Here is a 20,178-nt window from a genome sequence, read left to right as displayed (position 1 = left end):
TTCTAAGTTTGAAACACATGTCTAGAAGTACCTTTAATTATAGTTTAAAACAAGAATAATTACTCACGTTACGATGCACACTCTGTTCTTCTCCATTTTTATTAGAAATCGATGATCGATGGCGTCGTGAATGACAAATCTGTTTGAAGGATGTTCTATCAGCACTAATACCAGTGGTTGACTTCAAGATTCAAACCGGAAATCATTTCGTCCAAATTGTATCACTATTAACACACCAAACACTGTTTTACTAATGTTAATTAATTCTAAATTCAAAATTTAAGAGTAAACTTTATCCGACACGCACTGTCGTTTCGAAACTGACTCTCCACTAAACGCATTTATAGCGACATCTGTCGACTAACGTAAAATTTAGAAGCCTAAACAGATAGCAGCACCGTGTATTCGGTGGCAACATGTCCGTTATGTCGTTGTTAGGTCGTGTTTTTGCAAGAGAAATTGCAGAAATTTATTGCAAAACAACAGTGGTGTGTCAAGTGCAGCCGAAAAGAAATCGATGGAATCTCGTGAAAGTCCCTGAGCCCGGAGTTGATGGTAAAAGTTTTCGGAGAATCGTTCATTTCAAAGACGAATACACTGTCGAACCTTTAAAGGTTACGAACTTAGCAGGCAGAGATCCTGTTACAGGTGAGCGTTTAAATTAATATCTTTTGAACCTTTTTATCAACTATTCGATGCACACGTCATGCCCAATAATATCGATATGAATTGAAATAAATTACTTTTCTTTGGAGTGTATATTTACATCATGCGGATTGTTTTTCTTCGATGGTGGAGCCACTGGTTGATAAAATAGTTTTTTATAATAATTGTTATAAAATTACTAGTTTTCAGATTGAAATTTAATCATCGATCCAGTCACAGTTAACTATTGGTTCGAAATTAACCCTATAATTTTCTTTATCGAAACAGGAAGAATAGTAGCAAAAGGTATCGGCGGAGGTATCAAGCACAAATACCATTGGATCAAATGGGTCAGAGATGGACCAAGCGACCTGAAAGAACCACCAAGGGAAGATAAAGTTCTGGAGATTTTCAAGGACGGATGTAGAACATCTTTCGTTGCTTTGGTCGGAAGTGGACGCGAGTTATACTACATTCTTGCTACGCAGAATATGAAACCTGGCGATATACTCCGTACTCATCGAGCTATTCCCGAAAACCCTGTTAGACCTAAAGAAGGAGACGCTTATCCGTTGGGAGCCCTCCCAAAAGGTACCACAGTTTGTTGCGTGGAAAAATATCCAGGCCTTGGAGGTTCTCTTATCCACGCTGCTGGAGCATACGGCACGGTAATGAAACGCGATGGTGACGACCGAGTGGTGATAAAAATGCCGAGCAAGAAGGAATTTAGTTTACACGAGACGTGTATGGCGACGGTTGGTAGATTATCGAACGAGAAACATAGTTCGATACCCATTGGTAGCGCACAGAGAAACAGGGAACTTGGTAATCGACCGAGAAGCGGTCTCTGGAAAAGGAAGACTGGTCGATACGGTCGAAAACTTCGAAATCTACCACCAGTTCGAAGGTTTGATCCGCATACCGGAGAAGAAATAAGAGGAAAACTTGAATTAAACTTAAAAACATTGAACGAATAAGAGCTGAGCGTATAAATCTGTATTCAATAAATGGTTACGTATTGTACTATTTTTTATTGTCTCTGTTGTTGATTCTCGGCTGCTTTTGCAAACGATTGTAACATTCACACATAGGATGTGTTTGTACGGTCATGTGCAACGTAAACTAAACTCTCCTTAAGTTTTTACTAGGCAAATACACTTACCTTTAACAAAGAGAAGCCTACAATGCACCGGAATGTACATCCTGTAGAGGGCGTTCGGCTACCGGGTTGGTATCCTTTGAAGAGATGGTAGCTGGGATGATTGTAAACAACTTTTTCCTCTAACATAGTGCTCGTTAAGGCGTAATTTTTAATTTATTGATGAAAAACTGCAGGAGTGTCGACCACGTGAAACGCGCTCGGTTGTGGTCGGGAACAAACTACTCAGCACGTCGCGTCGGTTCGTAGCCAGCGCTCCAACAGCCGCGCATGCGCACCTTGCGTACTCGATTACGCGGTGTTTTCAAATAATAATTCGAAAACTAAGCTTTATCGAGCATTTTGGTAAAGGAAAAGGTTGTTAAAAATCACCCCAGCTACCACCCTCTCAAAGAATGCTCACTCCTAACCGAACACTCTATATTTTTTGTGTGAAAAAATTACATTGACATGGAACTGTTGTATCGCGTCTCAAACTTACGATACATTTTCATTTTTCTTATATAGTCTTAATAATTGTTCATAGACCTTTGTTATAGTATACTGTTCGTAGACTATTGTCGCGCGAAAGTACTTCCTTTTGTACTTCTGGCTCCAATTCGTCTACCGAGATAGGTACTCTTTGATGGAACAGAGCACAGCAGAGAGGAGTCGCGAATGTTAAACAAACACCGCAAATCAAGACTTGTATGGGCGTGACTGCCCATTTTGCGTTGCGTAGCATTTGTCGTCGATCCATGAAGTTCACTATAACTGGCGACAATACTGCAACAGATAGACGGATAGAAATACTTAATAATTTGGTTGGTAAATTTTAAATTCGATCAAAGTGAGCTCAGGCTGGAGGAAGAATTGCTTACGCATGCTTGGAGAAGACATGAGGATACGAGATAATGTCACAGCGATGATGGCTTTCTTAGCAGCCTTTTTGCTGGTGCCAACCCTTCTGCCATCCTCTGTCTGCAGTTCTATACCGTTTTGGAGCTCGGATATCCTCATGAAAGGAATGTTAACGCAATTGGCAGCTGCAACAGCCGCAAACGGTACCAAACGACCCATCAAGGGTGGCGCGTTTCGGAAAAGCCGGTTCAAGCTAAGGGCTGTTGCCACAGCTCCTCCGGTCGCCATCACGTAACTCTGGAGGATCGTGTTCATCGGTACCGGGCTCGATCCGCTACGATTCGTGTAATTAACGATGGCATTGAACGATTGATTAATCCATTGCCAGGTTACCACGTGTGCCGTTGTTCTGAAGAATAATAAAACAACGCGTAATGTTAGTTTAATTCTTCACAAACCGGTTGTGCCTCCTCCATCACTGTCATTTCGCGATAATTACGTCGCGTCTGGTCTCTGTTCAAAATTTATGAGCCGTGCGTAAGTAACGCTCTAACGGCTTTAGTTTTTATTTATTAAATACTAATTATAATTTAAAAGTAATTTTATAATATACGTTAAATTTTCATTGACAATTCTATTAGAGCCAGACTCGCTTTTATCTTACCATTCGAAAACGTGACTGTAACTTGTTTCTGTTTACAATTAGATGGATTTCAAAACTAAACAAGGTGAAAGGTTTCGATTATGTTTATCGTGCCAGTTATAGTTAGGCGTTAAGCACGGATTATTCAAGGTCGTCGCACGATAAACCGTCCTCGTTTTCTCGGTCCAATTAATTGTATTGCAAGAGGATTAACGTGTGTGATACATACTTGTAAAACGTTAACATACAGCCGGTTATCATCATGTTCATTGGAACCTGGGCGCTCATACGTCCGATCAACAGCATTCTCTCGCCCGTATCAGGATGATACGCACTGTCGTACAAGTATTTACATTTCCACAGTTCCTCTTCCGTGATACCCAGTTTTTGCAAACTGTCTCCTTTCCTACATCATCATAACAATTAAAACTTCAGATTTATAATAAGACGAGGCAATTTTACATAAGACAACATTTTATGTATATTCTAGATCAAAGAACATCAGTGCAAACATTGTCGAGGAAATCTTCGTCGATCACGTCGGTTCTCGGTATTGATAGTGGCATAAATCAAAACAAGATAACTTTTTCTAATCTTACGACATCTTCACTTTATTTTCCGGTTCTTCTATATTATTAGAATAGCGTTACAACGGTTTCTAACAAGGAAGGATTTTTAGGTGTCCGCCTACGATTGTTTTGATTTTTGGATATGTTTTAAAGGACCGAAAAATAAGGTATACGTATTTTTTTATTTTTGCCCGTTTTCATATTTAAGGGGTGAAACGACCCACTAAAGTTTCGGCTATAATAAGCTATCTCGGAAACTAGCATAGATAGAAGAAAACTTTCGAAGGAAAAGTTTCATGGTTTTTTATGAACATATTACAGCTGGTCATAAATTTTGTAAAAAATAATTTGTTTAGAACAAAAAAGAACATAAATTTGTTTCTGAATCCATTGATGTATTATATGCCTTTTTTTGCCTTTTACATTTTTGTATATTTTCAAATTAAATATGTATTGCGCACATAAGCCGGGTCGCGGTCATACCAGATATGGATGTACGGTTAATATCCATTACGATATCTAGCGTTTACCATGTATACTAGGCATTAATACAGTTATTTAAAGCTTACAATATTAATAAAAATTATATTAGTAATCCTTTAAAACATATCCAAAAATCAAAACAATCGGAGGCGGACACCTAAAAACCCTTCCTTGTAAGTACTAACGATGGTACAGATGTCATTTGTGCAAAATGAAGAATTTTGTTTAATTATGTCACTATCAAATGATATATTGAAGAAACATATTGAATACCTGTATTTGGAGACGATGTCATGAGCATGTTCAAGCTGTTCGCTAGTGACGAACAGATTCAAAGGGTTAGTGACGGTGAGAAAGTGCAACGCCCTTCCACGGTATGTGCTCTGATCCCAGTAAGGTTTCTCGATGTCGATTCTGCGAGCGTCAGTCTGTTGGCTGACATCCTTGCTCCCCGACATATTGCTGATCCTTTCCACTCTCGCGACTCCTTCTTTCTGTGATCAGTAAAACCCGTTTCACCTGGTCGTCTCCCACCAAGACCACGTCCCGAACCCCACCACGCGACTTTGTCGATCTCACGAAGGTTATCGTAACCTCGACAGGTGTTGTCCTTTCGTTCCTGGTGCTCGAGGATGATTCCTAGCAGCGTGATCCTCGGCAGAGGACACTCAGGCGCTGCGTTCCTCGGCGCCGACTGAATCGTTTCGAGCACTCTATCTTTCCATCGACACTTTGATCGTTTCATCCGCCCCCTCTTCGACCTTTCCCATCCGTTCTCTAACTTCCCACCCCCTTGCAGTCTTATCGATAACGTGCACGCGTGCGCAAACACCACCCACGTCGTTTGTTTCGTTCGCCTAAAGATGGTGTTTGTTTTGTATGAAATTCTGAAATTGTTTACAAATTGATAATGTTATCTGAAAGAAAAAGTTAATTAAACGTTTCGTTACGCTTGTTCACTTTCAGAGTGTATTGAACTGGTATAGGAATATCGATTAGGGTGAACGACTGGGGGTGGAAACGCGTGTCAACCCTGTAGAACTGTTTCTCTCACCCTCCGTGAGATGGCAGATTGCACTCAATTCCGGGAGCAATCGTTAAATAAGATAAAAATGTTTTATTTTCCTCCCCCTTTCTTTCTGTATTTCGAATGGCATCGGTGGTCAATTGATTTGAAATTGGAAAATTTCTCCCTCTTTTCTCATTCACCCATTAAGTTCCATCTTGACCAACCACCAGTGTCTTTCGGAAGAACATTCGTATTCCTTCTCATTAAAATAAGCAGAAGCGATTCCGTGTTCTTGTTTCCGGTTTTGTTCGCGTGACGCTAATAAAAACACTGGTCGCATTAATATTTATGTCACGAGGGGACGAATTATGCTTGTCATCGATGGCTACTCTCGAACATCAACCATAACGATGTCTGGCATCGAGTTTTGAATTGATTCTAATGAACCCAAAGAGAAATGCTGGTTCCGTACAGTAAGCCGAATCGTCGTGAAAAGTGTCCAGCTTATTCAACACTCTCGAACGTTGTATTTATTTAGAAACTTGATCAATATGCTAATTGTTTGTCTTTTGTGCAGCTGATTGACAACGTCAATCACACTTGCAAATATTGTGTACACAGTAACACGGATTTGGCCTTGTTACGGGTTGTCGCTTTAACAGGGTCATCCATCGACGACGAAGATTTTAGTGCATTCGAACTGTTGAACTTTCTAAATTTTTGTACGCCGATCCAGTTTAATCTGTAGCAACAGTCCGCGACGAAAATGCGTCGTTTATTGGACAATAATTACACTTTATGATCTCGAGCTTTCTAATTACCGATATCATAATTTATCTCACGAGTACTTCCACTTTTTCCATACCGTTTACTGTCGTATAATTACTCGACACGCGCGGCCGCCCGACTTTTTCATCCGGCGCCATTTAACTGCTTTCTGTCGTCAGGTAACAGAAATGATCTAAATCTATCCATTACTAAAGCGAAGGAATCGAAGGAAATTATTCGTTGCTTTGTTGAAAGATTCCGGAGACTGTTGCGGCTCCTTAATCCGAAGAAGGGTTAATAACCTTTCATATGAGAGCTGCTACGAAATTTTTGAATTATAATAGTGTCACTCATCGAGGAACACTTGTTGGTTCATTTGCATTTCTTCGACGCAGGATATTCATGCACGTGGAAAAATTCATGATTCATGGTTGTTCGTTTTTCTTCGATGGAAACAAGGTTATAGACCGATGGTACTTGTCTCTTATTAGATAGGTTCAAGTGTCGACACGAGTTTCATTTATTTGTCGAAATGCAACGTGGCCCACTTGTTCGCGCATGCAATCGAAACCGAAAACGAAAGCCACGATGTGTCGTGCACGCGGAAACGTCTTAGTTCGCACCATTACGCTCAATCGACGCTCAATTATGCTAATCGTTCGCGGGAACACGCTAATCCAGAGAAACTTTCCTGTAATTTTCCCAATTAAATTAAGACATCTCATTATCATTAAAAACAAAAATATCGATAGTTTTTTTGATATTAAACCAAATTTTATTCGAGTTTTAAAAATATTGAAATTTCAAGATCTTTAAGAATTTTTGACTTTGAATGATCATCGAAGCAGCACTCTAGATCCAAGCTCGAACTCGTCTCGTTTTTATGAAAAAGGTATTCAGGCCGTGAAATCTTCGCTCGAAACTCTCAGCCACGTGTGTCCTATCTTATGGAATAATTTTCACGGCGTTTACGATACGCTTTTCAACCATTTTTAACGTTATTATAGTTTCTCGACGCGTTATATTTCTTTTTTCTATTGGCTGTCTCCGCGTAAACTAATAATATACATTACTATTTTATATTGGTCCGGTTGAGCCTGGATCGAATCATAACGAGAGGTGCAATCTAGCCTCACCTAGTGACATAATTTCAAAGTTGAAAGCTCCCGTCTATGGCGACAGGAAAATAAAATAGAACGAGTAACATTCTTCCCGTCAATCGATTGATCGGAATATCTGACAAACGAGACCGCGCTTTAGCGAATTTGATACTTTCCCCGGAATAAATCTAAATCATTCTTCCGTGATTTTCAGTGTCGTGTTCCAGTGAATCTCAATAGGTAATTGCACGTCATTGAGGGAAAAAATGATCTTGACCAAGTGCGAAATAGAGGCCACGAAGCGAACCGTGAACGAAGGAAAAGTACTTACTTTGACATAACAAACTGCGGTTTCTTTTTTCTTTCCGATTGATTCGCGTTTTCTCGCAATTACTCGTTTTCTTGAAACAATAAAATTATGCAAAACAGAGGCTCGAAAATTATGCCAATTGAGAGACTAGAAATTTTATTGTTTCCTTAGAAACACGGTGCAATTTCATGTCCATTCTTAAGTCTGGGCTACATTTGTGTATTTACAATTGTTTACGAGAGAAATGTTTGTCACATATTGTGCTTGAAACTATGTAAGTTTGCAAATAAATAGTGAAATTAAATGTTCATTTTCGTTTCATTCCATTCATGTCCAGCTAATGCTGTTTAATTAAAGCAAGAATAAAACGTTTCGATCCGCCTCCATAGCATTAACACTCGATATCGTAGAAATCTTCGTTCTCGGTTTCTTATCTAAAAGAGTGTCCATCGAAATAACATTCGAACGATTGGTTGATCATGAATATAGTGATTTAGATGAACGAAGCGAAGATAATATTTCCGTTTCTTCAGTTACGTATATTGAACATAATAACACTTTAAGATTGCTCTCTATTACGCTAATATCAGTCGAAAGAAACAGTTCACGCTCTCTGCAGATACTTTCTCAAGCCATTCAATGATTTTCCTCTCCAACCCTATGACCTGTGAATCATTCGACTAATTTATTTTCTTCATAATTAATCTAGCACGATTTTATCATTTCGAATGATCCGAACTTTTCAATCTCAAACTAGCAGATCGATTGCCACTCTGAAATTGTCGAACGTTTTACCTGGTACGAGTATTTCTAATTAGTTAAATAAAAGAATTCCTAATCATGTTCATGTTCATGACACTGTTACTTAAAGCTCTATCTAAACTGGATCTTTCAATCAAATTAATCTAAGTATATTTTTTATATTTAATGTCGCACCGGTGAACATTTTCTCTAATTGCCGGACAACACAAGGATATATGTGGATCGGGAATCGGGTGCAACGAAATTATCGATTCATATCCTGTCGATGACGCGAGAACTGGGTCAACGAATGATCAGCTCTGGGTTACGAGGATTCCAGCTTCGAGGCATTGGTATCTGGATGTTAATCTTCTCGTCATCGACGGCGTACAAATTTCCGTGTGTACTTTTTGGAAGTGGCTCGCAACCACGAGTGAAAGGTGCCATAGTTTATTCCCGCCTTTGAAGTTGTACATCTTTCATTTAGCACTGCTTAGCTCGCACTTTTCCCTTTTGTACAGAGAATTCTGATCGTTACGACGTTCCTTATTACTTAAAATCACTTGGAACTTTGAAAGCTCAACCACTCCTTCATCAAATTTTTCAATCCTTTTCTCTAAATTACTATGATTAATATGGATGGTAACGAAGGTTATTAATAGTGTAACTAATTTTATACTAAAAATGCTCGAGGCTTTCCTCGTCAATGCAGAAAATGGTACGTGCTTGGGAATGACCCGCGATCTTATCTAGAAGAGAAATCGAATATCTTAGAAGTGTACAAGGAAGTCAAATATAGAGGGCAAGGTATTCGCGAAATATTCAAATAAAAGGTGAAATATTATTCCACGTGCTGGATTAAAAATAAATAAACGCGATGTAGAACAAAAACCGTATCACGTGTGGAACGAACGAGTAGGAAAGTGTAGTAGAAAGAAAGCATAGGTGTACAATAATCGTAAATTAATCGTAATGTTTTCATCGTTTTAATATCTAGAATTTCTAGAATTTCAAGTTTTAGTTTTGAGGATAATGAAGCTAATTATTAGTTCGGTGATATGATGATAAGTCGAAGTGTGTCAATTAAAAGACAGTAAAATGGAGTCGTGCCGCGTGCATCGAGGATCGGCAACTTCCTGTTCTAATCTCGCAATACTGAACAGTGAACGAGAAACAAAAAACAAGGGTGCGTCTGTGCCAGATTCGTGGATTAGATAGAGCATTGAAATCGCGACAAAATCGAAATGGCATGCTTCGGGTAATATAGTGACAACATAAATTAAACGAGCATCGCCTGTATCAAGATCGAGAAATTATATTGCATCGCGCTATTTAATGAAATGATGCTATTTACTCATCGTAAAAGATAAATTAAATCAGATAATAAGTTTTTAAAATACCGTTTTCGCCTTTCTTACTACTCTTGCAAACCTATTCAACTTTTGAGGATGATATCGTTCGTTACGGAATCTATGTCATTAATTAGGTCCAGTTGGCTAATGAAAAGTAAAGATTCAGAAACAACGAGAAAGCAGATCTCCTCGCAGAACTGGTTTTTGTACATCTCGCACTTTGCATCATTTATTTTTCAGTATCTTGCAAATTTCCGCCTTTCCATGCAGATTCTCCGAATGATCCTTGCTCCTCGTTTATTCGAACATTATTTCGAACGATCTAGTTATCTGTAATATTGTTTCCTCGAGGCGGCAAACGAGGTGACAGCCGTGTTCGATTTACAATTCACCCGTAAAACGGAGCACCGCCTCTTCGACGACTAAGGGTTACAAACCGGTCCGAAAAGGAGGCTGAACCTGTACCTGTGCATTTTCTTGCTTATCACGTGGAAAAGGCTTTAAAGTAGCGAACGAACCGGCGGCTCGTCAGGAATGTCAGAACGTTACGTCTGCTCTGATTGTTTAGGAAACTAGACCTCTGAAAAATTGATCCACTTGGACCTATATATTTTAACTAATCGACGACAAAAATGAGACACCTGGCCGATTGCAATTATCAATTGTCTACTCTTGGATCCTTCATCCTTCTGCTTACCATTGTTCCTCGCACGTAAACACAGTGCTGCTCCACTTTTCATCGCGAACAATGGACGAGGTGCATCTGGTGTGTTTTTCGTCAAGGTTCCGCGCGTTCGTTCGATTATTCGAAAAAGGTTGCGACTCTTCCAGTACGACAGAGCTGGTTTCATATAGAGCACGAGACTCGTCCATTGCGTCTGTTCGGATGCAACACGCGGAATCAAGCACCAGTCTCTATGTGCAGTATTATCTAAGCCATGGACCGGTACCCCCACCGACCTAAATACACGCCGTATAAATGGTCAAGACCAGCATCTAACCACTGTCAGTGAGATTGTGGACCGAAGCTCGTGTTTATGTCTGGTCAAACAAGGTTCACCTGTGCATCTGTCCTCCGCGAATTGTATTCTGATTTTCACTAGAAGGGACGTCATGGAAATTCATCGATCTATAAGGAATGATCAATGGTGCTGATGATCGTTGGACTGGATCTTAGGTCGCGAAATCATGCGGTGCATCAGGATTGATTTTAGACCGAATCGATCGGTGCGAATCGGTTGTATTCTCCTGGTGATTGTTTATTTATCGAATCAGACGTTCGCGTTTAGTAATTCGACGTTTGTTGAACGATGTCGAGCGGATTGCAGCTTCCACAAGGATTTCATTAGTTGCGGGAAATTCAGGGTCGTCGTGTGGTTGCACGATACTGTGAGGAATAAGGTACGTTTCTTCCGTTTGTAATATTTTTGACGGGAATCGTTGATAAAATTTTCTCCTTCAAATAAGTTCATTTTCTTTTCGCGAGAAATCACTTGGCATATTAGTAGAACGAACGTGAACTTGTCTGAAATACAGCGTAACGAATCGCGTTGCAGACTATTATTATCATGCACGTTCATGAAACAGCGAGAGTGTCGACACATAGAAGAAACTTTTACTTTTTAATTAACATCGCTGCGACTTCTTCATTATGCTCTATATACTCGCTATTATATCTTCAAGTCCATCGTATGCATTAAACAGTGTGGATTCGAAAGTTAATTTCTAATTTTAATAGAATTAAACGTCCCATAAGATTGTTTTATAATTTCTTTCGTTCGTTATTTAGGAGTTCACTTATGGCCCGGTTCGTATAATAAGAATACCGTCCATATCGAGCCAGTCGATTCTACCGAAGTTACCTCAGTCTCGGGTGTTCAAAACCAACGCGATCGATGCCTTGAACTTCGTCAGGGACCTTGTCGAGGACTTGCTGACGAAACGTGCTCTGGTTTACACCATTGACAATTCCGTGGCGGGCAGGAATTTTGGTAGCATGCCCATGATAATGGACGAGGATGAACTGGTTCAGATACAAAGCAGAAAAGAATCAGCGGGTAATTTGATGTTCATATTATTTCAATAAATTCATTCTCGAAGAGATCCTGATATACTTTTCATTCCTTTTCTCTTCAGACGAGTGGAGGCTCTTCAAAAAGAAGAAATCCGTGATTCTCCCAATTCTGATTTTGCTGAATCTTCTGAAGCTGAAGCTGTTGCTTCTGCCTATATTCTTAGGAGTGCACTTCATCAAGAAGCTGTTGTTGCTCGCTTCGGTGGTAGCACCGTCTGTTTTATCGCATCTGAAGATCTGCAAGGTCCCTCAACATCCGCAGCACGCTTATCAGACATGGGCCACCGCTGCCGAGGCTCCTGTTGATTATCCAACAGGTAAGGAAACTGGGTCAAGTTTACGTTACCCGCGTCATGCTTCGGTATTTCGGTAGGCGGTAAATTACAATCGATTACGAAACGCGATTACAGAGTTCAGCCGGCTGTAGATATCGAATCAACGTTCGATTGTACGAAATAACCTTTCTTTCTTTTTATTATCAATCAACTACAGTTACGTAACACTGGATTCCAATGGTACATTTCGAGTCATCGACAATGACTCGATGAGGATAATATCAGTAATTTATATATGAGGCATAATTTTAATGTGACGGTCTGTTCGCTTCTGTCGACTGACTGGAATATTTCAAAAATATGTTAATTTAGAATCTTTGTCTTTCCACAGGATACGGTCACGAGGACGCGTGGGCGCATAGGAACGATGTAGCTTACGGTTACTATGGCTTCCGCAATCCCTACGGATGAAGCTTAGGAAACTTTTAGTTAATCGTCGAGCAAGCTTCTCGTTCGTCGCTGCGAGTATCCTGGACGGAATCGTCGCGGACGAATCTTCGAGTTGACGAACGATGACCCTGCTCTGTGTATTCTTTCTAGCAACTTTCGACTGCGTGTTCTCCATGTGCCAATCGTTTCCTCCTCGCGGCTAATCATCTCTATTCGCTCCTAAACACCCTTTACCGACCGGCGACAAACGAGCAGGGAGAGAGAGAGACTGTCTTTAACGAAGCGATTATCGAGGCGTGTTCGTTGTCGCGAAAAATCCCTGAGACTTTCACACTGTTTGCGTACCGTTAGCGAGCCGCGCTTTCAAAAGTCACGGATAAAGTCACGAACACGCCTTACGATAAAAGAAAACGCCACGAATCAGCTCGATAACCGCACGCGAGCATTCGAATATCGAAATGCACGTTAGGTACCGTAAATCCGTTGTTACGAGAACGGATTTTCGTGGTACCGGAGCAGCTCGCGTGATGTCAACGCCGTTTACTTCCTGGATCGTAACGGATACGTACGCTCAAGTATGTGGTCCGTTCGCGAACGTAATTTGCAGTGAATGATCGTTAGTGACTGGCCGTTTGTTCTAGGATTTATTTTCGATATGCTGGCACAGCGATTGTGATAGTAAATAAAAAAGGCGCTCGAGTTGTTTGGGGTGAAGGAAGATCCTTGAAGATTACTTAGGCAATATACGGTACGCGTTACTGTAACTGTAGTGAATATTTAATAAATTTTTTAAATCCATTTCTCATCATTATTCGAATACCTTGTACTCTAAATCACAATTACTATTTTACCATTTTACTAATTTTTAAAATCGATTTCTTATCATTATTCGAATACCTTGTATCTCAAATCACAATTACCATTTTACCATAATTCGTACCATTTTTATGAATTTTTAAAACCATCGAGACATCATCATAAATCTGATCATTTACAATTATAATTAGTATAAATTAAAATGAATCTTCTCCCAGCCGAAAAAGTCCAGCCAGCACGCGATCGGTCATTCACGCAGGTAGAAGACGATGGCCAAGGTCGACTCATTGGAAACCATTCGAAAGAACGTTTCTCGGCCCCTGGCACGAGTGACCTACTGACAGATTTGGACGAGTGCCGCCCCGAGTTGCGTACACGCACGCGTGTTGACCCACGCACGATCGACACGTTGACCGTTATCGATCCCCGGACGAGCCGAGGCGGATATGGTGCACTTGCGTCCGCGGTGACCACGGTGACGCGAGTGAGCATCGCTCCCAGCCGTTCCACGCGATACCCGCTAACCGTCCGTCACGCTAATAACAATGATCCAGGTGGATCGGATGAAGCGGTCGAAGTCGATCGACGGGGATCCAAGGAGCGCGAACCTGCACTCGCATCGCCAGAACTCGACCGTTACGTTAGAACCGAGCAAGAAGCGAGTATTAACATAACGGCACGCCATGCGTCCACCCGATGCTCGATATATCACTGTTGCTTGTAAATACAATTGATGAATATACGAAAGATATTCACCAACAGATAGATTCGAATGGCAGGCAATTATAGAGCACTTTCTAATATCGGTACACTTTTACGTTTTGATCTTATTTTTGGTATGTATTCCTCTTTCGAACGGGTCGGTTTACTTTGTCCTGGTCCGGCAGGAAGGTAAGTATTTTTCTCGATTCAAGTGTCAAGTTCAATTACAATTAATCAAATTCAACCTGTGCAATCGGATTATAATTAATCACTGGTCGGTTAAATATTTTAGTAGGTTACCTATCCGAATCCTCAATTTCGAGAAAGTGTAGAGAGTCTACAAAGTTTGTCGATTCAATTCTCTACTAGCTTTGCATAATGCAAAGGAAGACTCGTAGAATTCAACGACCTTATGCTTTCCATGTACTTCTCTGAAAATAAGTACCATTACTAGAAATTCAGCTCTTAATGAACCTGAGATTTTTCGAAAGAATAAAATGAATGGTGTGACCCTGTTTTCCAGTGAAACATATTTTTAACATCCAAGCGTATTTTTATTAAGTATCAATCGGAAATGCCGGTGAAATGTGGTAACGTCAGCGACTCGTCATCGGTATCCCGTTTGTTCCTCGAATATGTTACTTGCCAGTGGTTCGAATAATTGTACTAAGAATACAATAGACCATGTACGTATCTAGAGTTCAAATGAACCTGTGACTATTACGATCGGACGACCTTCGAATCAATATTCAACAGTAAGTTTTCCTGGCTCAACGTGAGAGTAAACGCGATCACGATCGGCGATTTCGAGGAAACGTCGAACGGCCTTTGAATTCGGGACGAACTACGGTGAAATCGCTGGTAAAAACACAGCTCGATCGATCTGTTCGAACTTTGTCAAAGTACCCTTTTCCCCGACGAACAGCGTCGACATGGAAATTCTTCGCGTTAACGACGGACGACGCGGTTCGTTCGCGGAAGAAAGACGCAAAATCATCTTCATTACTGGGGTTTTATCCGTGCGATCTTTTCGACAGGGAACAAAATAAAGTCGAAACCGGATTAGTGGCCTACTTGAACGTCTACTGAAAATGCGAAGCCGATATTTATGTCGTCGGTGCAACGACATCGGACGCGCACGCGTTGGATAGGTGCGATTTTCCGCGTCGAATTTTCCGCGCGAGGAGGATCACACTCTCGAGTGTCGAGAGCTTAGAAATTTCTAAAAATTATTTAGATAAACAATTACGATTCCTGGAAATGACCAAATAATTAAAATAGTGTCTCTGATAACGCCACACCATAAATTCTATTTTAATTAACACTTCCTTTGCATATACATCGAAGTACTATTATCTTTCACAAGTCGGTTGCCAGGGAACAGGAACAAGAATATAAACAAGCAACGGGAAGACAGGAAAAGAAAAAAAGATTCTGGTCGAGCGTCATCAGCCGAAATTCCAGCCGGTGAAATCGGTCCGGTCGTTCTTTAGACCCACCTCGAATTCGATCGGATTTGAATGGAAGAGGACGACGAACCGTCGACGCGATAAGAAGAGAAGGAGATTCAAAGTGAGCAGTCGGTGGGAATGGAATGGACGAATGAACGAACGTGGAAGGTGGAAAAGAACGGACAGAGGGACGAACAGACGGATGGCCGGGTAACCCAGATCGGATCAGTCCAGCCGATCCTCCGGAGACTCGCCAGTATCGAGTCGGCCGTCGTCTCGAACTTTCATTTCACACGGTGTCGTTCTCACTTCGATCGTTTCCGATCACGTTCGAACCCGAAATAATCGAACCAATACTCATTCACAATCGTTGGACCAAGATCGAGAAGCTTATTACAACATGGACGATCGTTAACACGAACAGTTTCGTGTACCTGGTGTCGTTCGAACGGGAACGTTCTGTCGTGACAATCGAAGCTACCATATAATCTTTCACTCAGATTCTTCGATTTTTAAACGCAACCTTGGTAAGTACTGTTACCGTTCACTGTTACCAGTTCCTGTTTCTCCCTCTTCAGACGAAGATTAATTAAAACGACGTCCATTTGTACAGCGCAAAGATAAGAAGTTGATTATTTGAAAAAAGATCTACGTTCATCAAAGGTTGAATCAATTTCTCCTCTTTGCACAGTAAAAGTACCTGCGCACTTGCGTGTCTTAATGAGCGATACCTCGATTAATTTTTTTTCATCATCATAGAGAGCAGCGAACGATCACGGCCGATCGAGATGCAGTTATCGATCGGCGGTAAAAGTAGCTAGCCAAGAGAGAGTGTCAAGACTGGAGTGATTGTTAGGGAAACGGAAGTCTGGAGGATCATGGGTGTATCGAGAGGAGGCGCGATCTTGGCGGTGTTGGCGATCGCGTGGCTCCAACCGGCGGTCGGGGTCAAGAAACACGTGTCGGCCTTGAACGATACCGGTCGCCCGGTGCACGAGAACGAGGTATCGTTCACCAGCTACGACCCGGATGACCAACATCTTCACCAGTCACCTGGGAAACCTACGAAATTCGACTTGAACATGAATCAGCTGATACAAACCGACGACAAGCTACAGTATCAGATAGAGGCGTCGCAAATGGAGAACGCGACGTCCTCTCCGATCGGGTGGACCGATTGCCAGGGCGATCGAACGACGCCGTGCGTCCGGAAGGAATTGTCAGATCTGTTGGACAGGCTGTCTGGAATGGACGCTTACAACGTGACCGACAGTGTGCAGATTATAAGAAACAGGGACGTCGCTAGGACGGACGAAAAAGGTAACGTCCGTTCGGACGCGAGCCTACTCGATAAAGTTCGTCGGTACGCAAGAGAGCACGTAATAAAGATACGTCTGAGCAAGGATTTAATTCCCGGTAGAAAAGCTAGAACCTTCTTCAACGGTGAGTCCACGGAACGTTGTTCGAGTCACGCTTTCGTTAACTTGCCCGTACCAGCGTCTCGAATGTGAGATACTTGCCCGCGCCGCATGTTTTGCGAGAATGTTGCGTTGTTGCTATGTACTTGATTGTTTGTTGCTCCACTCGTACCACGTTCGATGTTGCTTCTCGCTGTTGTCGCTCTGTGTGTGCTGTGGAAGATGGTTCCTCGGGATCGTATACCAGAAACCAGGTGTTTCGTGAGGAAAGGCAAACTTCATCGGCACGTTTCGAATGTTGTTCCAATAGTAAGTAGATAAAAGACGGCAACCTGAAATATTTCATAAATTTTCGATAAAAATTGAACGGTGTTAACGCGATCGGAATCGAAACGTGCCGATGATGTTTGTACAATTGGGTCTTGATGGTAGCCGATGAAATGCCGGTCAGAAATTAACTTTCGAGCGAGGGAAAAATGTCTTGTTAGAATTCGACGATCACCGAGAAAGTAGGCATGTTTATGTCAACACGTACGTTTTTGAGTCGACTTTCCCGAAACAGGAAATACAGGAGTCAAAGAAGCTAGAAACCTGCTTTTCCTTTGACTTACTTCGAAGTCGAAATTCTTCGAGGAGATCAGGTTTGTCAGGATTCAAAATTATTACCATCAAGACTCAAAACACGTTTTCGTCTCGATCGAAAGAGGATACATTGGTGTACGCAGTTCTACGTGGACGGAGCGAGAAAAAATTATTTAACATAAAAATGGAATGCTTATTACATTTACTGATTGGCTTTTTGCGTGCTAAAAATGATTAACTTAGGCTTTGGTAACCGCTGATTGGCACAAAACGAGAATCCCCGTTCTTCGGCTTCGTTCACGAGAATCACCGGTCATTGCGTGCGTGTCAATCGCATTGGCCGACGCTAAAAATTTCACGTTCAGCAATGATTTTACAGCAAATTTTACACGCGTCCGCAACGATTTGGAGTACGAGATACTTGACGGCGAGAGAATATGCTGGCTGCAGCATGGCTTACAGGACTAACCGCAGGGCTTTAATGTGCTGGTACTTTTGCTTTCAGCCATCTTTCAGGGAAAGAGTACCTTTTTAACAGGATTCGGACTTGGTTTTCTAGCGTTTGGCCTGAAGAAGCTGCTGCTACCTCTGATTTTCGGTGTACAGATCTTTAAGAGCGTTCTCATTGCACTTTTCCTGCCCAGTATCATTGGAAGTATCGGTAATATCCTTGGTAAAGGTACGTATCTTCGATCCCTTCGTTTTAGGGAAATTAGTTTCTCTATCAGCCTTATTGTATAAGTATTTCCATTTGAAGAAATTTGATATTTAAAATAATTATCATTTTTCTAGGTGTTTCGTCTTTCGCTCAGTCAGCGCATACCACGGCACAACCAGAAGAGAGTTTCGAGTTCAAGGACAATTCTGACCTGTACAACGACGATTACCTGACACGACAACCGGTAGGAACGTTGCCCGCTTCCGCGATGTACGACGAGAGTATGATGCAGCCGCAGAAGAGCCCAGACATAGCCTCGCGATATTCCTTCGTCGATCCTAGGATCACTCACGCAAACGCCATTTCCGATCGTTATTACACTAGACATGTAGCCGCCAACGGGCTCTCTAAAAAGCAAGACTTCAAGGTAATATCTTTAAAGATGGAGATCCGAGTATCTTGCAGGTATCTCGAATCCACGCACGTTCATTTTTACACTCGCAATCAACGCGATAAGCTTGCTCGACCAGTATAACGTCAAAACCGTCCAATTGAATTAATAAACTTCACAGGTTTTCCATGAGATTCCCACGAGTTCGTTGCTGCTGACCAACTACGACCCCTTCTATTCCCCGCTGTTATCGCGTCTCGACGCCGTGTTTTCCCGTCTCGGGCACACGACGGAGGGTTGCAGGGAGTACGCGGTGTGCGCGATGTACCGAAGCCCGGCCAGATTCGCGCCCTACTCGAATCTGGTCTCGGCACAGTTGTCCAGGGAACTGAACGAACTGAGGAGACCCAGTAGCGACAACCCGGATGTCCTCAGGTTCTTCCGTTACATGAAAGCAGCGAAGGATGGCCAGGACGGAGTGAAATGCGAGGACGCTTATTCGAAGTGTGCTGTTGCGCGGGAGGATCAAACTCTCAGACAAAACCAGGCGATGCTTGCTACTTATCAGGACATCGACAAGCTGGTACACGCGAGAAAGTTGTGAAAAGATGTATTAGAACTGAATAGTGTCCATTCGATCGAATGTAGTCTCGAGTAGTATCGTCGCGAGATAGTTTGGTGTTTCTTGTCGATGATATGCAGATACGGGGACTTTGAGGAAATTTAATTAATCATTTCATTTTTAGTCTACATCTTTCGAGTATTTAGATGTCAAGTATTTGGGAAATTTTGTGGAGATGAGAATAATAAGTTTACCGGCGCGAAGACATTACCAACCAGGCATTGAAATCACCAGCTAAACGGCGCCGCACGTTGGTTTTAACACTTTAATAGCTATTTCACGCATTCGTGATTTTAAACTGTAACTTTTTACGCTATTATCTTTTAATTTATTGCTATTTATTCTACATCTTTCGAGCATTTCGATGTTAAGTATTTGGGAAATTTTGTGGAAATGAGAATAATAAGTTTACCGGCGCGAAGACATTACCAACCAGGCATTGAAATCACCAGCTAAACGGCGCCGCACGTTGATTTTAACACTTTAATAGCTATTTCACGCATTTGTGATTTGAATATATAACTTTTTACGCTATCATCTTTTAATTTATTGCTATTTAATTATACTGGAGTGAAAGTATTAAATATTTACCGTTTTAAATGTCTACTATTTGGTGAAACATTGCGAATCACAAGCTCAAAGTCCAAAAGAAGTTAACAGTATCTGCATATTTTAATTTATACCGTATACGAACTACGAATAATCGAAAACAAACTCGAAGACATTTGTATCGGACTACGTGGAGTCCTTCGAATCTCGCTGATCGAAAACACCTATGAAAATCATCGCGTCGCGACGTCGACGACGCTTTGATTTTCAATAGGCGACACACAATGATTAGCAATTTAGCGTACTATTGTAATAACGTAGCGAATTATCGAGGAGCTCGAGGCAACATTGACGTCGCCTCGAATTCCTATCGATTAGCTATTTATTTATTATATTTATTTATTTGATCAGGGTCGGATAATCGGCTCTTGTCAAAGAATTTCTTGTACAGTGCGTCAATAAAACGCTGCGCGAATACTAATTAGTTCTCCTTAAACGGTAAATAGTTACGCAAACGAACGCGTTTTGAATGTTTCGTCACGTGGAACCAGTGAATCGTGTTATCCCGGTT

At 41.5% G+C, this 20,178-nt stretch overlaps 4 protein-coding genes across 8 annotated transcripts; 3 read left to right on the top strand and 1 right to left on the bottom strand.

Moving 5' to 3' along the window:
• The first annotated feature begins 391 nt into the window (after window positions 1-391).
• On the top strand, window positions 392-1,622 carry mRpL2 (mitochondrial ribosomal protein L2). The gene is made up of 2 exons (XM_034323114.2): window positions 392-648; window positions 934-1,622. The coding sequence occupies exons 1-2, from the start codon at window positions 417-419 to the stop codon at window positions 1,620-1,622; spliced, it is 921 nt and encodes a 306-aa protein (XP_034179005.2). The 5' UTR covers window positions 392-416.
• Window positions 1,623-1,907: 285 nt separating this feature from the next.
• Window positions 1,908-5,066, bottom strand: Sfxn1-3 (Sideroflexin-1-3). Of its 2 annotated transcripts, none has more exons than XM_034323113.2 (5): window positions 4,934-5,066; window positions 4,613-4,833; window positions 3,517-3,693; window positions 2,665-3,053; window positions 1,908-2,569 (listed from the first exon to the last, which is right to left on the bottom strand). In XM_034323113.2, the coding sequence occupies exons 2-5, from the start codon at window positions 4,795-4,797 to the stop codon at window positions 2,325-2,327; spliced, it is 996 nt and encodes a 331-aa protein (XP_034179004.1). In that variant the 5' UTR covers window positions 4,798-4,833; window positions 4,934-5,066; the 3' UTR covers window positions 1,908-2,324. The 2 variants fall into 2 exon arrangements, with proteins under 2 accessions (XP_034179004.1, XP_034179003.1); XM_034323112.2 differs by having other exon boundaries at window positions 4,897-5,030.
• A 10-nt stretch (window positions 5,067-5,076) lies between these two features.
• Window positions 5,077-13,817, top strand: LOC117603710 (uncharacterized). The gene is made up of 4 exons (XM_034323115.2): window positions 5,077-11,020; window positions 11,409-11,676; window positions 11,756-12,010; window positions 12,360-13,817. The coding sequence occupies exons 1-4, from the start codon at window positions 10,808-10,810 to the stop codon at window positions 12,437-12,439; spliced, it is 816 nt and encodes a 271-aa protein (XP_034179006.2). The 5' UTR covers window positions 5,077-10,807; the 3' UTR covers window positions 12,440-13,817.
• Window positions 13,818-15,584: 1,767 nt separating this feature from the next.
• Window positions 15,585-20,098, top strand: Osi24 (Protein). Of its 4 annotated transcripts, none has more exons than XM_034323255.2 (5): window positions 15,585-15,914; window positions 16,147-16,707; window positions 17,893-18,066; window positions 18,180-18,472; window positions 18,618-19,040. In XM_034323255.2, the coding sequence occupies exons 2-5, from the start codon at window positions 16,266-16,268 to the stop codon at window positions 19,038-19,040; spliced, it is 1,332 nt and encodes a 443-aa protein (XP_034179146.2). In that variant the 5' UTR covers window positions 15,585-15,914; window positions 16,147-16,265. The 4 variants fall into 4 exon arrangements, with proteins under 4 accessions (XP_034179146.2, XP_034179144.2, XP_034179147.2 ...); XM_034323253.2 differs by having other exon boundaries at window positions 16,147-16,830; XM_034323256.2 differs by having other exon boundaries at window positions 15,586-15,914; window positions 17,947-18,066.
• The last annotated feature ends 80 nt before the right edge of the window (window positions 20,099-20,178 follow it).

Source organism: Osmia lignaria, chromosome 11, assembly GCF_051020975.1.
Source record: "Osmia lignaria lignaria isolate PbOS001 chromosome 11, iyOsmLign1, whole genome shotgun sequence".
Classification (NCBI taxonomy): Eukaryota; Metazoa; Arthropoda; class Insecta; order Hymenoptera; family Megachilidae; genus Osmia; species Osmia lignaria.
This window is presented reverse-complemented; position numbering and strand designations above follow the sequence as displayed.